The 17921-nt window shown below is 44.4% G+C and overlaps 1 protein-coding gene across 1 annotated transcript; it reads right to left on the bottom strand.

The window, feature by feature from the left end:
- Window positions 1-16667: 16667 nt before the first annotated feature.
- Window positions 16668-17090, bottom strand: LOC143018671 (uncharacterized). The gene has a single exon (XM_076174260.1). The coding sequence runs from the start codon at window positions 17088-17090 to the stop codon at window positions 16668-16670; it is 423 nt and encodes a 140-aa protein (XP_076030375.1).
- Between the last annotated feature and the right edge of the window lie 831 nt (window positions 17091-17921).

Here is a 17921-nt window from a genome sequence, read left to right as displayed (position 1 = left end):
TATGTTCATTTGAAATTTCTACCAAGGACTTATCTGACAGTGAATTGGTCCTATGTTGATTTCCATAGAAGGGACATTCTACTAAAATATGTTTAACTGATGGGTCAACATGACAGGTAGCACTGAGGGACCTACTTCTCTGCTTTATTTGTCACCAGATACTTATGAGTTGTATAAGTATGACCGATTCGCAACCTAATTAAAATAATGTTAGGTCTCCTGTTCGTTGGGCAGTGGAGCCACTGAACAGAAGGTCTAATATTCTTCAATATAAGATTACTTGTCAAGCTAGACCAGTGATCTTGCCATTGGTCTCTGCAATAAGATCTAATAACATTTATAAAATATGGAATATGGATTCCAATGCTGGAACAGTGGTCAAGCATAGTTGCTTCTTTGGCTGTTACATCACTGTTGTTCCTTGGGCAGTGGAGCCATGACTGAACAGAAGGTCTAATAGTCTTCGATATAATAGGGAGGTCGAAAGTGTGGAATAAACTTAGTAACCATGTAGTAAGCGCTGAAACTATCAGTTGTTTTAAAAAACGATTAGACAACTTTATGGATGGGGATGACAGGTGGTGATGGATACGGAGCTGCCTAGTGTAGGCCTTATGGTCTATTGCAGTCTCCTTTATTCTAATGTTCTTATGTTTATGATAAACTAGACCAGTGGTCTTGACACTGGTCTCTACAATAAGATCTAATAAAAAATTTAAAATCTGGAATGGGTATTCCCATGCTGGAAGCGGTCAAACCTAGTTACTGCCTTGGCTGTTATATCTATCTGTTCATTACCTGCGATTCCAAAATGGGACGGAACCCAACAAAACTTTACATTTACTCCTTTTCTACTGATTAACAAAAAAGTCCAACCTTTAATTTCTTAAGGCATGATGAATTATTTGCGACAGCAAATTAGGCTCTGATGAATTTTTGTTGAAGATTTTCAATTCTCTAGCATGGAGAGGCAAAGAAAAAACCAAATTACCGGAAGAAACCATCTAATGGGTGGAACAAGACACAAGACGTTTTCCTAATCACAGTTAGCATTTTCAACTGTAACAGATACAGAGAAAGTAAGGTTATAAGGGTAGAAAATAAACACCGGGAGAAGGTACATATAAATACTGGGAGAGATCACATAGAGGGTTACCGTTATTGTGGCCTAGAACTGGGAGATACAGTGGACACTAAGTAAAAATTAACACTTAAATAATGGGAGATGGTAACACTGAACATTGGGGTAGGATTACTGCAGGTGACCATTACTATGGCCTGAGCTTCCGTTGTGGACGGAGTGTCTGGTCTTGACGGAGCTGGTTTGTGTAGTTGTCGGTGCGTCTGGTTTGGCGTTGTCTGGAGGGTTTGAGGCTGGCAAGGATGGTGGGGGCTTTCTGCTGGGTGTTCATTGTGGGCTGGCTGTACTTGATGTAAAGGACGAGGCGGCGCTTGTCATTCTCTCTCTATAATTTTTGTATTTTTCTCTGGTGATTGGGGTATTGTGGGTCTCCTGGAGGTGCTGTTTAGGGCCTCCACTGTTGAGGTGGAACGTCAGACGTCTGGAAGGGCGAGTAGTAGTGAGTCCGATGTAGGAATCTTGGGGCGTACATTCCCCAAATGGACGCTGGAACTGGTACACCAGACTTAAACACTCGATGTCGGTAGGGCGTGGTGAACTGTTATTTTTCATAATGAGGTCCTTGGGTCTCTTGATATGGTGAAGTGAAATTTTTATGCGGTCTGTGTCGTTGGTAGGGGTCACGTTGTCTTTAACAATACGGAGAATTGCTCTTTCATCCTCCTTATTTGCGCTTGACATGTAGTCCCTGTAGAATAACCTTATTGTCTCTGCAGCTGTTACAAGTGTAAATGCAAATTGTGATTAGCGATTGGCTGAGGGCTGGGCGGGGCGAAGAAAAGAAAGTGCCACGACAGTCCAAAATCCCGCCTGACCGCTGAGTCTGGTCGGACAGCAAATTAATATGGTGTGGGATTTATCTTTGTACACAACTTCTGATATGCCTCGCGGCTGAATTATTCGCGCCCATTATTTACAAATGCACTTGCCCGAGCCAGGCAGGGTATATCGTAAGCACTTCCAGAGCTTTCAAGGTTAGCGTGGACGAGCATTAGCCTAAACGCAAATTGAAACGCAGGCGACGCAGCAAAGAGCAAAGGCAGACTTTCTGTTGCTGAATCGAAATACAGCTAGAACATCTCTCTCACTTTAAGTGCTGAGATAGTATATCTACAAACTTTTCAAGTGAGAAAGAAGTTGAAACTGCACTTCATTTCAGTAACAGGAAGTCTGCCTTTGCTCTGTGCTGCGTTGCCTGTGTCACCTGCGTCTCAATTTGTTCTTAAGAGTCAGACGTGGAAAACAGGTCGAGGACCACTCACAACAGTGTAAAGTCCCAGTGTATTTACCACTTCGGAATCTTAGATAGCTGTCTTATAACTGACCTTCGGTTTTTAGAATCCCTTTATATAAAAACTTACTCCCCCCCTACTCAATAATTCCCTTTCTATTGTTTCATATTGTTCAGTCTTGTCTTATCTTTTTGCGTCCCTTTTGTTTGAGACCACAATTTATGTAGTATATTTTGCTCCCATGTCAGGAAGAAATCGTAGTGGAGATTTGATGATGTGCCTAGAGTGTTGATGATAGTTAAAACAAAGTTTAGGAGGAGAGTCAAGCATAAGTACACATGGGAAGGGGTGGTGGATGGAAGGATGGTAGATAGGGCTTTTATTGTAGGTTCAATAAAGGTGGTAGATAAACGATGAAGTGTTCACTTTTTATTTCACGGCCAAAATAACAGTATCTGTTTCACACATTATCTCACCCAAGTACTCCGAATTCCAGCTCGGCTTTATCTGACTGCGTGATCCTTTCACGCTGCTGGCGTGCCCAAAAGCGGTTGCTAATTATTAATTTTCCACAATCATTCCTTGCACACAGAAATTTACATTCATTCGTATCTCAGTTATACAATAATTCAAATTTTGATACTATTAAAGATCTATATCCCATTCATTCAACTTTCGCATTACAATTAAATTTAATATTAATTGATAGGCAAAATGGCAATTAGAATGTTCTAGAAGATTCACGCCTGTTACACGCATGTACGCACATACATACAGAATGACACATCAATTTTCGTTGTACAGTACATCTACGCATTTACTTGAATTTCCTGCATGTCTACAAGAGTTATAATCTATACATAATGTTAACAGAAATATACATATAATAAACGCTCGGTCACCTATTAGGAGCTGACTTCAGCGACATACAATGGAACTTATAAGGATATATTGAAATGGAACATGCAGGCATATGAACATTATGTATATAGATACATGGAATAAAATGAAAGATTGGAAAGGACGGTAGTGGAGAAAATTTTGGCAGCTATAAGGTTTGAAAGTTCAAGAAGTATGACGGCTGCGAAGATTATATGGGTGGGAGACAGGGTACGTTGAAATGGGAGGGGAGGGAGGAAGGGGTTCTGTGGGAGTCGGAGGGTCATTGTCACAGTCTACACCTCGAGAGAAAAGCTTAAGGGAGTCCAGGTGCATGATGGATTCTGTGTCTGAATGTGTTTTACTTTGACTTTGTAGGTTATAGTGCGAGGACACGGAAGGGACCAAGGAATTTTGGTGAAAGCTTGGAAGATGTAGAATGGTTCTGGGCATATACGATGTCACCTATTGCAATGTTAAATTCTCTCGCATTTTTATTGTGAAAACGGGCCATCTCGTTTTTGGCGAAAGAGACTGAGTAATTCTCTTGAAGAGAGCTGAAATTTGAAAGTGAAACCTTTACAAAATCATCAAGGTTGTAAATGGGACCTATTTCTGAAGCAAGAAGGTCATATGGGAGTCGCTTGTCGGAACCAAAGATGACAAAGTGAGGCGACTCTGATATGGACCTATTGATGGCACTGTTAGAAGCGAGGTGTCGGAGAACATTGAGAATCTTTCTGTTTTGGCGTTCGACAAGGCCATTTGAACTGGGGTAGTATGCAACGATATTACATTTTGTTATTTGAAAGGATTTGTAAATATTTGAAAGAATCTCATTGTTGAATTCCGTGCCATTGTCAGAGAGAAGAATTTTGGGAGTAATGAAGGGGCAAATAACTTTGTCAATGAACATCTTTGCAATTGTTGTCGCAGTCTTGTCTGGAATAGGTTAAAGTATGCAGAATCTGGAAAAAATTATCCATTCACACAAACATGTACTGGTTTCCACTAGAAGTGAGTGGTAATTTGAGAATATCAATTGCAACCATACCGAAAGGTTTGCTAGGGATCGGGTATTTCAACATGGGAACTTTACTCTGAATATGACCTTTATGGCTAGCACAAGAATGATAGGCGTCAATGTGGCTATGGATATCCTTTCTCATGGTGAGCCAAAAGTACTGAAGTCTGGCCTGTGTTTGTCTTTACCTGGATGTACAACAAATGGAAAACATGTAAAAGGAACTGAACTTCAGGTATTAAGTCAGAAGGAACTACGAGTTGTTGTACAAGTCTGTTTGGTTCATGCTTGTTGGAAAGTGTGGTTTCGTGATAAAGAACATCATCGACAAGTCTGAAGTGGTCCACGGAGGTAAGAAAGTCTGTAAGATCTGATGTATCTCCTGACTCGAGAGAAAATATCGCTCGTTTCCACATTGGGTCGGATCTTTGAGCTGCTTGTATACGCGCAGGAGGACAGCACCAAGACCTTAGAATGAGGCATCGGTGTAGAGAATAAAAGGTAAGTCGTAGTTAGGAAAAGCTAAGACAGGAGCAGTGGTAAGGGCATTCTTTACGTCTGCAAAGGCTTGTTCCTGGTCAGACGACCAGTGGAAAGGTACATCTTTCTTTTGCAATGAAGTAAGAAGGGCTGCAATTTTTTCAATAATTCCGGATGTACCTACAGTAATAATCTGAAAGACCAAGGAAGGAGCGAAGGTGCTCAAGGTCCGTTGGACGAGGGAAGTCAGCAACAGCTTTGACTTCATCAGGAACAGTAAAAATGCCATCGGAAGTTAGTACGTGTCCAAGAAAAGTAATAGACTATATAGTAGTAATCAGGAGAATAGTAGGAAGAGTTTTGGATGTACATCTTCTTAGAGGAGAGAATGGTGGAATATTAGATCATTTTTTGGCGTAAGTTGAGAGTGGAGGATAGATGGAGAAAATGGAAAAGGGCAGAGGGAAGGGAGGTTCTTAAAGTAAAATGCTTAAATGAGAGAGAAAAGGAAAAGGAAAACAAGAAGCTGAGAGAGGAGTGGGAGAGAGTGGAGGATAGAGTAAAGCTAGGAGTGAAAGAGGAATGAGGATATTTCAAGGGGTCACAAGGTGTGCAAAGACGGTGTGAAGAACAAATAGGACGGGAGAAAATAGAAGGAAGGGTAGTGAGTGGTGGGATGATGAAGCAAAGAAGGTTGCACAGGAGAAGAAACGAACATTCACAGATTGGTTGCAAATTAGGACGAGAGAATCATATGAGAAGTACAAAGAAAAGAGAAGTAAAGCATAAGAAGTATATTTTATTGCATAGTCAAGGATGGATCTAACTAACGCTAGATAGAGCTTGATAATTGCTATTGCACTTCTATTCGTAGTCATCCTAGCAATGAAACCTAAAGGTCTGTTAGCTTTATTCCTGGCGCTACTGCTCTCTCGCACTCGGTTTTCTCTAAAAACGTGCTATCTAAGCTATATCTGTTTTTAGCAACGTTTTCTGTTATTGATTTCCGCCAAGATTTTTTTATGACATTGATGTATTTTCTAATGCTAAATCGCGTAGGTGTATACAGAAAATGAGCAATGCTCGTGGAATATTGTCTTATACTCTCCAATTTCTATATCTGAATATGTATGAGTGTGAAAGGGAGGGAGGTTGTCGCAATTTTTGCGCATGCACATGGTTGTGTATCAATGGTAAACGGAGATTTCCAGAGCGCTGTTACCTCCGCTCTCGGGTCGCCAATGTTAGTACCGCCTCAGGGTCTCCAATGTTACCTCTCCTCCAGGGTCGCCAATGTTAGTACTGCTCCAGGGTCACCAATGTTACCTCCGCTGCCGTGTCGCCAATGTTACATCTGTTCCCGGGTCGCTAATGTTACTTCCGTGTGAAGTTAGCTAAGTGTCCAGTCTGAAACGAGTGGCAGGGGGAAGAAAGCATGGTTGTTGTTGTTGTTGTTGTTTTCAAAAGGGGAGTCAGAACACACCGTTGAGCTCATTGTGATATGGTTCCCTTGGGCACATTTGGAATGAACACTTCCGTGCTCAGTGCCGACGGCTGGTAGTGTTCTCGTCAAAATGTACAAGTCAGAACATTTAGTTCGCCGCGGTATGATTCCCTTACGCACACTTGGAATGAACATTTCCGTTCTCAGTGCTAACGGCTTGAACTATTCTTTAAAGAACAGCTACCTTCCATAAGAATAGCTAAAATATTCAAAGTCAATCCCATAACTGATCTGTTTATTCAAAATGCCGACGATATGTACAACAATGGTGATGAGATTCTTAATTAGTTGTTGTTGGTATACAAAAGTTTACGATCTTTGTACTATACATATATATCCTTGTTACGGGATATACAGAAACATTTTTATTCTATTTACAAGAGAAATTAAATTGTTGGAGTGAAAACATACATATATAAAGATGTAAAATAAATAAATACAAGTGCCGTCCTGTGCAGTGGCGGCTACGGCGTCCACCTTCAAGTGCCGGTGTCGACGAGGAGACTAGGTTCGGAGGAGTCACATTTGTCGAAGTTCCTGCTGGTTCCTTCGGCAGTGATGGCAGCTGTATCGCATACTGAGTAGTCATTTTCTCGGGGTACGGCTAGGGGAAAGAAGTGTCGGATGAATATGTTTTGGAGATGGCATACGAAACTTAAAGGAGTACGTCAGGTGGTAAAAGGCCGCAAACATATGAAAACTTTGTTAGGCTGATGGTAATGCGGTTTGCCTTAAAGATACACTCGAGGATTGCGAACCATATTCACTGGGTGTCATCAACTTTCCCTTTTCTCGGCCAGCTAAACTTATCTAAGGATTGTCACTGCAAGGTCTATTAGATCCTAGAAACTGATACGGTGGGGAATTTGTAGGTAATGTACTCACCCACATACCGCAGACCTACTTCTTCTAAATTCTCTAAACACTGTCCGTAATCCATTGTATCTGTTTTCATCACTTTCCTGCACAGGATCCCTAAGCTCTAATGAAGCAAACAACATTGCAGAAAGTGTTAGCTCTCGCTGAATACTGCTCCTTAGAGTCATTTACTCTGAGTTGGGTAATGGGATCCATTGTAAAGAAAGACTTTTTTTATATTTTACATCATCTTGACATCTCACTGTTATATGTACCTTGAACGAGTTCCATTTCCTTTCCAAGCAAATGAGTCCTAATTCTGTACTTCAGAGCAACTGGTGACGGATGTTCATAACAAATACCCATTTGTCGAAGACATGAAAAAAATCCAACCCGTCCTGGTTTAATTTGTAAGTCAGTAAGTAAGACACATTGTTTAAAAGTTCTACCAAGGGATTCGAACCCTGACCTGTGCGTGCTTAATCCCGAACTCAAGACACCAGCGATGGTTCAAAAGGACTGTACAAGTCCTCGACCATACTTCACGTAACTGCAAAAGACGTAGTTTCATTTTCATCCAATCCCCATATTAGGCGAGCCCTCCGACAAGTTGTGTATGTTTAAGACAGATTGAACATGTTTAATATGGGATTGGATGAAATTGAGACTACGTCTTCTGCAGTTACGTGAAGTGTGGTCGGGGATTTGTACAGTCCTTTTGAACCATCGCACGTAGCTCAGTCGTAAGCGTCTTGACTTCGTGATTATGCACACACAGGTTAGGGTTCGAATCCCTTGGCATAGCTTCTAAAAATGTTCAATCTGTCTTAAACATATACAAATTTTCGGAGGGCTCGCTTGATATGGGGATTGGATGAAAATGAGACACACGTCTTCTGCAGTTACGTGAAGTGTGGTCGGGGACTTGTACAGTCCTTTTGAACTATCGCACGTAGCCCAGTCGCTAGCGTCTTGACTTCGTGATTATGCACACACAGGTCAGGGTTCGAATCCCCTGGTAGAGCTTCTAAAAATGTTCAATCTGTCTTAAACATACACAATTTGTCGGAGGGCTCGCCTAATATGGGGTTGGATGAAAATGAGACTACGTCTTCTGCAGTTGCGTGAAATGTGGTCGGGGACTTGTACAGTCCTTTTGAACTATCGCACGTAACTCAGTTGCTAGCGTCTTGACTTCGTGATTATGCACACACAGGTCAGGGTTCGAATCCCTTGGTAGAGCTTCTAAAAATGTTCAATCTGTCTTAAACATACACAATTTTTCGGAGGACTCGCTTAATATGGGGATTGGATGAAAATGAGACTATGTCTTCTGCAGTTACGTGAAGTGTGGTCGGGGACTTGTACAGTCCTTTTGAACCATCGCACGTAGCTCAGTCGCTAGCGTCTTGACTTCGGTATTATGCAGAGCTTCTAAAAATGTTCAATCTGTCTTAATCATACACAATTTGTCGGAGGGCTCGCCTAATATGGGGTTGGATGAAAATGGGACTACGTCTTCTGCAGTTACGTGAAGTGTGGTCGGGGACTTGTACAGTCCTTTTAAACCATCGCACGTAGCACCAACCCGTCCTGGTTTAATTTGTAAGTCAGTAAGTAAGACACATTGTTTAGAAGCTCTACCAAGGGATTTGAACCCTGACCTGTGCGTGCTTAATCACGAACTCAAGACACCAGCGACTGAGCTACGTGCGATGGTTAAAAAGGACTGTACAAGTCCACGACCATACTTCGTGTAACTGCAGAAGACGTAGTAATATTTTCATCCAATCCCCATATTAAGCATATTAGGCAAGCCCTCCGACAAGTTGTGTATGTTTAAGACAGATTGAACATGTTTAGAAGCTCTGCCATAGTATTCCAACCCTGACCTGTGTGTGCATAATCACGATGTCAAGACGCTAGCGACTGAGCTACGTGCGATGGTTCAAAAGGTATGTACAAGCACAGGCTAGGGTACGAATCCATTGGTAGAGCTTCTAAAAATGTTCAATCTCTCTTAAATATACACAACTTGTCGGAGGGCTCGCTTAAAATGGGGATTGGATGAAAATGAGACTACGTCTTCTGCAGTTACGTGAAGTGTGGTCGGGGACTTGTACAGTCCTTTTGAACCATCGCACGTAGCTCAGTCGCAAGCGTCTTGACTTCGTGATCATGCACACACTGGTTAGGATTCGAATCCCTTGGTAGAGCTTCTAAAAATGTTCAGTCTGTCTTAAACATACACAACTTGTCGGAGGGCTCGCCTAATATGGGGATTGGATGAAAATGAAACTACGTCTTCTGCAATTACGTGAAATGTGGTCGGGGACTTGTACAGTCCTTTTTAACCATCTCACGTAGCTCAGTTGCTAGCGTCTTGACATCGTGATTATGCACACACAGGTCAGGGTTCGAGTCCCTTGGTTGAGGTTCTAAAAATTTTCTATCTGTCTTAAACATACACAAGACACATAAGTATGATTTATCTTGTTAAGTAGGATGTTTCTCTTCTTGTTCCACTCTGCTCCTTTGTAAAGCGGCCCCTAGACGTTCAATATTATTGCGAAATGTGGGTTGCACAATATTTTGGCGCTGGCACCTACACGGTCAATATTATTGTGCAATATTTTGGGTTGTGCAAAAGATTGTGCCGTATGGAGGCAATATTGAAGGTTGTGCAATATATTGCGCAATCGTGAGCGCAGGCGTGCAACCACATTGTGCAAACAGTCAGTCCTTGCCAGAACGTCATAACGTGAACATGTTGGCTGACGGTGATCTCTGTTGCGTGATCATTGCTATGGCAGCAAGTCATAAGAAAGGAAAGAAAAAAGGCTCGCAGAAGGGCAGAAAATGGGCCAAACAGTGGCTTGTTGATAGGGAGAAGTACACACACGAAAGATTACTAAATGAACTGAGAGTGATAGAACCGAATGATTTCCGCAACTTCGTACGAATGAACACAGAATCATTTGATGAACTCCTTGCTTTGGTTGCTCCTATAATAGAAAAAAAGAGCACTATCATGCGCGAAGCAATTCCTGTAAGCCAACGGTTGTCCATAACTCTACGTTACCTCGCAACCGGGAATAGTTTTGAAGATCTAAAGTTTACAACTGCTGTGTCACCTCAATCAATAGCTAACATTGTTATGGAAACGTGCACTGCTCTTATCAACTGCCTCAAGGAATACATTAAGGTAAGTAAGTGATCTGTTCCATTTCAAATAATTTTTTATCGGCAGAAAGAAACCTGCACAGCGAAGCTATAGCGATAATCCCATACCACACTCCTGGTCATATGGCCATTTCCCGAAGGTTGAGTGTGGTTGAATTTTCCGCCAAAATCATCGGAAATTTAAAATTCCCGGCTCTGTGCAGGCATGCGCATTGTCGACCCCACCTCCCCCTCCCTACCCCCTCCCTTCTCAACCGGCTGCCCGGCTTGCTGAGCCACTTTACTGCGCGGAACGGACAAGGCAATACGCCAGCAGCTGGCCTAGGGGCCAGTAAATCCGTTCCTGCTGGTTATTCGACTGATAGTTTTCAGCGCTTTCTGCATGATTGCCGGTTTGTCCCATTCTTCGACTACCCTATTAGTGATTCTGTCATTGTCTTCTTTGCGCTCCGGTTTGTGCCCTTTGCTGCGCTCGGAGGACAGGGGACGTATCTTATGGTACGGAAGGGGGCGCCCCGAGGGTCATCAGGCCTCTCGGCAGCCCACCTCCGACCATCAATGGCCTTTTAATGCCTCACGGTCTGCTTCACCAGGCCCTAGGCAATAGTCTTAAACGCCGCACGACCGGCTTCTTCAGGCCCTATCTATACACGCGCAATCCGCCTCCGTCTCAGAGTCGTCCCTGGTATACAACCCGGGTCCTCTCGGAGGACAGGGGGACGTGTCTTATGGTACGGAAGGGGGCGCCCCGAGGGTCATCAGGCCTCTCGGCAGCCCACCTCCGACCATCAATGGCCTTTTAATGCCTCACGGTCTGCTTCGCCAGGCCCTAGGCGTAAACTTTGTACTTTATACGCGCGCAATCCGCACTCGTCTCCAAGTCGTCCCTGGTAATCAACCCGGGTCACCTCGGAGGATAGGGGGACGTGTCTTATGGTATGGAAAGGGGCGCCCCGAGGGTCATCAGGCCTCTCGGCAGCCCCATACCTGCAAACCATCAATGGTCCCCTCGCGTCTCACGGCCTGCATGGTCAGGCCCTAGGCGTAGACTTTGGCCTTTCCCACTCGTAACCCGTTCCCCATACGTCTTCGGGGCCGTCCGTGGTAAGAACCCGGGCCTCTCGGAGGACATGGGGACGTGCCTTATGATACGGTGGGCGGCGCTCCTTACGACACGGTCGAGCGCTATCCGCCGGGCACGAGGGCTTTACTCGACAACCGGCAATTTCAGCGTCCACACCCTCCACATCCCGGTCACGGCACCACCCTCCTTCCGGGTTTCTTAAGCCGATAATAACAATTCAAGCGGCACTAGCGGCGACAAATAAATATCTTACCATGTTAAAATTGATTTTAACGCTCACTGTGACTCGGGTCGAAATGGACATGACTTTTCCTATTCAACTTAAGCTAATCTACAGTCATGCTGGTCGAGAATTTTACCATGTTAAAATTAATTTCGACGTTCTCTGTGACTCAGGTCGAAATGAACTAGACTTTTCCTATTCAACTTAAGCTAATCTACAATCATGATGGTCGAGAATTTTACCATGTTTGATTAATTTCAAAGCTCACTGTGACTCTGGACGAAGTGAACATGACTTTTCCTGTTCAACTTGAGCTGATCTACAGTCATGATGGTCGAGAATTTTACCATGTTAGAATTAATTTCGACGCTCACTGTGACTCAGGTCGAAATGAACTAGACTTTTCCTATTCAACTTAAGCTAATCTACAATCATGATGGTCGAGAATTTTACCATGTTTGATTAATTTCAAAGCTCACTGTGACTCTGGACGAAGTGAACATGACTTTTCCTGTTCAACTTGAGCTGATCTACAGTCATGATGGTCGAGAATTTTACCATGTTAAAATTAATTTCGACGCTCATTGTGACTCGGGTCGAAATGAACATGACTTTTCCTATTCAACTTAAGCTAATCTACAATCATGATGGTCGAGAATTTTACCATGTTTGATTAATTTCAAAGCTCACTGTGACTCTGGACGAAGTGAACATGACTTTTCCTGTTCAACTTGAGCTGATCTACAGTCATGATGGTCGAGAATTTTACCATGTTAAAATTAATTTCGACGCTCATTGTGACTCAGGTCGAAAGGAACATGACTTTTCCTATTCAACTTAAGCTAATCTACAATCATGATGGTCGAGAATTTTACCATGTTTGATTAATTTCAAAGCTCACTCTGACTGGACGAAGTGAACATGACTTTTCCTGTTCTTGAGCTAATCTACAGTCATGATGGTCGAGAATTCTACCATGTTAAAATTAATTTCGACGCTCATTGTGACTCAGGTCGAAATGAACATGACTTTTCCTATTCAATTTAAGCTAATCTACAATCATGATGGTCGAGAATTTTACCATGTTTGATTAATTTCAAAGCTCACTGTGACTCTGGACGAAGTGAACACGACTTTTCCTGTTCAACTTGAACTAATCTACAGTCATGATGGTCGAGAATTTTACCATGTTAGAATTAATTTCAACGCTCACTGTGACTCAGGTCGAAATGAACATCTCTTTTCCTATTCAACTTAAGCTAATCTACAATCATGATGGTCGAGATTTTTACCATGTTAAAATTAATTTTGACGCTCATTTTGACTCGGGTCGAAATGGACATGACTTTCCTATTCAACTTAAGCTATTCTATAGTCATGATGGTCAAGAATTTTACCATGTTAAAACTAACTTCAACGCCCACTGTGACTCAGGTCGACATAAACATGACTTTTCATATTCATCTTAAGCTAATCTACAGTCATGATGGTCGAGAATTTTACCACGTTTAGTTACTTTCAAAGCTCACCGACTCTGGACGAAGTGAACATGACTTTTCCTATTCAACTTAAGCTAATCTACAGTCATGGTGGTCGAGAATTTTACCATGTAAAAATTAATTTCAACGCTCACTGTGACCCAGGTCGAAATGGACATGACTTTTCCTATTCAACTTAAGCTAATCTATAGTCATGATGGTCAAGAATTTCACCATGTAAAAACTAACTTCAACGCCCACTGTGACTCAGGTTAACATGAACATGACTTTTCCTATTCAACTTAATTTAATCTACAGTCATGATGGTCGAGACGTTTACCATGTTTAAATTTCGACGCTCACTGGGACTCAGGGATGTCACGGTATGATAAGATGACGTCATTGTGATAAAATGACGTCACGATGTAGTCCTATGACGTCAGTTGTGTTCCTGTGACGTCACGAGGCGATCCTATGGCGCCATGATTAAATCCGGTGACGTCACAGTATAATCACATGATGTCACTAGGTATTAAACATATGGAAGTCCGCTTGTGGGTGATGAGACGTCACAAACTGCCATAGCACACTATTGGATGAGAACGCTCGCCACGGGCTTCGAGGACTTCCTCGAGGATACATACCGAGGGTCCAAGCCTGTCTTAGCGGGAGACGCTCAGGGAACGTCTTCACCCAGGACGAAGCCTCTTGACTAACGCCCACGGACGAGGTCGCTCGGAAACGAACTCGGCCTCGCATACTCCCTTTCGGTCTCTCGCTTACCCCCAGGATCTTCACGAAACTAGTCAGAGTGGTAGGCGTACGCTGAACGGAAGCAAGCGTCTCCACACTCATGTTCCTAGACGGCTAGTTGATGCATTTGCCCACCAATGAGGGTGCATCGGCCGACATCTCAGTGGCTCCGAGAGTGTTGGCGGACGTGGAGTTCGGGGTGGACTGGGACGGGTCTGCCCTTGCTCCCACACAGAGACTTTATTGGCTCGGGATTGAGTGGGACACAGTCAGCGCTCTTCGGGTGCTCCCCTGCGCCAAGAGAGCGTGCTTCTCTCACACGTTCTCCCTCCTTCGGTGGCGGGGTGGGGGGGGGGAGATGCCTCAACTTCGCGACCCCGGCCCTTCCACTGAGCCGCTTGGGGTGCCGACGGCTGGTACGGGAAGTCGACAGGAACATACTGTTTCTCCCGCGTGGCCTGCCCGGGCCGATACCCTCAGCACTCCACAGCTTATTGTGTCCCTGGCTTCGGTCGGGGGCCCTACGCCGGTCGCTCTATCCAGGTTTCAAGAGACCTACGTAGTGTAGCAACTACGCCCACAAGTGTTCGAGTCACTCTCCCTCCGCTACGGCACCCCAGAGGTGGACCTGTTTGCCTCCCTCCCCAAACACGACCCAGCTCCCCCTCTACCTCACCTGTATCCAGAAGACACGCACAGGAGGCTCAGACGCCTTTTCAGAGGACTGGAACAGCTGGAAGTACGTATTCATTTTCCTCCTCCAGCGACACTAGTCCTCCTGAAGGTGATGCAGACCCTCAGGTCCTTCAAGGGTCAGGTCCTCCTGATAGCTCCCTACTGGCCAACCCAGCCGTGGTTCGGGGAGCTAATGAGATGGGGCCCTTCTCCCCTTCTACTGGGGTCAGCCTGCCTAGCCAACAGCCTTACCGCGCCTCTCCAAGCGTCACTCCAACTTAATACTTGGAGTTTCTACGGGGAGCTCTCAGCCAACTCTTCTCTACAGAGGCAGCAGACAAGATGCTCAGAGCTCACCTTCCGTCCTCAGTGCGGCAGTGTGGGTCCTGCTGACGGTGATTCCGGAACTACCTTCGGAGACACGCGATGGTGACCATCTCCGCCAGCACGGTTCCGGACTTCCTGACTTGGCTGGCTACCTCCACCAACAGGGCACCGGCGACTATCTTGCCTCACTATACAGCCCTCACTGATCCGCTACGCTTTGGCATGAACATCCGAGTGCCACAGAGGGCGCGAACCCTCCTAATGAAGGGGATCAGCGCCTCGAGAGAGCCGAGACATCAGCCGGTCCTGGCCTGGTCCTTGCATCGTCTTCTGCAGTACCTGGCGTTCGAAAGGGCCATTATGGAGGAAGAACACTTCCCTCAACGTGTCGTCTTTCTGCTCGCCTTGACTACGGACTACAGGGCTTCACAGCTGGCGGCAATCACCCGCCACTCGTCCTTCTCCAAACTGGAGGAGGACAGCTCGGCCCTAACCCTCTCTCCATCACCAACATTCCTGGCCAGGAACGGCCGAGCGGACGACATGATTGGCCCTCTCAGAATACAATGCTTCTGGGAGGGAGGATGCCCACTTCCACTGCGCCCGGTCCGTGCGTTCGAAGACTACGTGGACCATACGGAAGAGATTTCTCAGGATCATCTCTTCTACAACTCGAAATTTAGGATTCCCCTAACCCCGAGGTCCCGGGCGCACCTGCCTTTCCGCTTGTTGGGAGAGAGCCGACCCGGGCCATGCCCCGCACGCCCACAGCATCAGGGACTCTGTGGCATCGCTGGCGTTTCTCCGCACCCACTCTGTGGAGCGGGTGCGGGACCTAGGGGCTGGACATCGACGACTCCCTTGGGGGCACGGTGTCTCTCCCACTCGGTCGCCCCTGTCCCATGTGTCGCCATGGAAACGGCCCCACCCCTCTCATCTCAAAGAAAAAAAAAAAAAAAAAAAAAAAGAGTGGAGGGGGCAAAGGGTGACCGAGGAGTGGGGAGGGGCCAGGAACCGCTGAACAGGATACGAATTTCGTATAATTTACACATTGTGTGAACAGTACAATGTTGTGCATGTCACATTCTTCGGCGTGGGTACTTGACGTTTCTTTCTCCCCTCTACTGAGTGATAAAATGAATAAGTCTCCCATAGGAAAGACACACCTAATAACGGTTTGAATCAGGCTTCACCTCTCCTCCCACCTGTCCTCGTCTCATGCATAGCTTCGCTGTGCAGGTTTCTTTCAGCCGATAATATTTCTTTGTCGCGGCTCGTGCCGCTTAAATTGTTCTTATCGGCTTAAGAAACCTGCACAGATTTAGGGTCCCTCCCTCCTCCCACAGGCGAAGCCTTCATTTCTCATTGAAGTGGCTCAGCAAGCCGGGCAGCCGGTTGAGAAGGGAGGGTGTAGGGAGGGGGAGGTGGGGTCGACAATGCGCATGCCTGCACAGAGCCGGGAATTTTAAATTTCCGATGATTTTGGCGGAAAATTCAACCACACTCAACCTTCGGGAAATGGCCATATGACCAGGAGTGTGGTATGGGATTATCGCTATAGCTTCGCTGTGCAGGTTTCTTAAGCCGATAAGAACAATTTAAGCGGCACGAGCCGCGACAAAGAAATAATTTAAACATTCTAAATATTGACATACATTAGCTGGAACAAAACTTGGTATATATGCAGTTTAATGACATCAATTTTTTTTACCCTTTTTGAGGTTTCTACAAATATTTTAGGGTGTGTAGAATTAAATTATATAAGTTCTGTTCTGCATTATTACCAATAATACATAAGATATTATCTAATGAACTTGTACAGAAACTTAATAAATTAGGCCACTTACCACGCTGGTTTCATTTTCATCGCAATGATCCTCGTTATCAGATATGCCCATCGTGCTGATTGAAGCAGTAGGTGTTTCCTGAGTTACAAGAAACTTTATTTCGTCAAAAAACCATAACGTAGGTTCCACATCTTCTGCACCGGCACCACTTTTCTCGGCATCGCGAATCCTTTTTAATTCTTTCCTGAAGATTGTTCTCAAAGAATTAACTTTGTTTATTACTTGTTGTTTATCACCATCCGGGTATTTTTCGCGGTACTTTTCTATCAGCACTTCGTACTGCTCCCCCTTTTTCGCACGATTAGTATAATCTTTGCACTTCACATCCCACAAGGCGGGAAGACTACGGTACACCTCAATAAATTCAGCAATGAATTCTTTTTCGGCTTTCTTGTCACTCATGATAACGCGAGGTTGAGGAGAGACACAACCACCTTACACGACCGCTGGAGAGACACTGACAGGATATTGCGCAATATAGCCTACAGACGACACAATGTTATCCCGTTTGCGCAATATATTTTCAAGATTTTGAAAATCACACAATATATTGCACAACCTTTCAATATTGCCCACACACGATCAATTATATTGCACAAACCAAAATATTGCGCAATAATATTGAACGTCTAGGGGCCGCTTAAGGGCATTCAAATATGCATTATGTATATCATCATTAATCCCCTACTAAAAAGTTGCATAATACATCGAAAACCAAAATACATATTAATTACCGACGGAACTGTGACTGTGACCCATGCCCTCCATGTGACATCACCAGCCAGGAATTTCCCGTAATCTGTCAAAATCGGTTAGACCTTCCTATTTTTCTGTAGGTCTTGGATTAAGCCACTGTGGGTAGGTACAGAGGCTTCACGTCCTTCAGTGTGCCTCAGTGGAGATCCGTCTCAGCTGCATCAATGACGGTGTAACTTCAAACATAAACATCCTTAATTTTCAATTATCAAATCTAGATTTTAATTCATGTACATATCTATATAGGAAACTGCATTTAGTCACATCCTTTACACTTGTAGTCTTTCTTCCTTTGTTCTCATGACCCCAAAAAAGCCTTGTAGCTCTTAATCAAGAGATTTCTTCTGTCAATGTAGCCTATCCCCTCTCGATCTTGCTTATATATTTCATTCTGTGTGGGAATCTAAAAACGTGTTATCTAACTTATATCTATTTTTGGGGTTGTGTGGCCCTAATTTTACCACGCCGCACTTTGAG

This window comes from Oratosquilla oratoria, chromosome 35, assembly GCF_046742065.1.
Source record: "Oratosquilla oratoria isolate Oo_2021 chromosome 35, ASM4674206v1, whole genome shotgun sequence".
Classification (NCBI taxonomy): Eukaryota; Metazoa; Arthropoda; class Malacostraca; order Stomatopoda; family Squillidae; genus Oratosquilla; species Oratosquilla oratoria.
Note: the sequence above shows the minus strand (reverse complement) of the source record. Positions and strands in the feature narration are given on the sequence as shown.

Coding starts and splice junctions, on each gene's coding strand:
- LOC143018671 (XM_076174260.1), bottom strand. CDS start 17,090: ATGAGTGACAAGAAAGCCGAAAAAGAATTCATTGCTGAATTTATTGAG.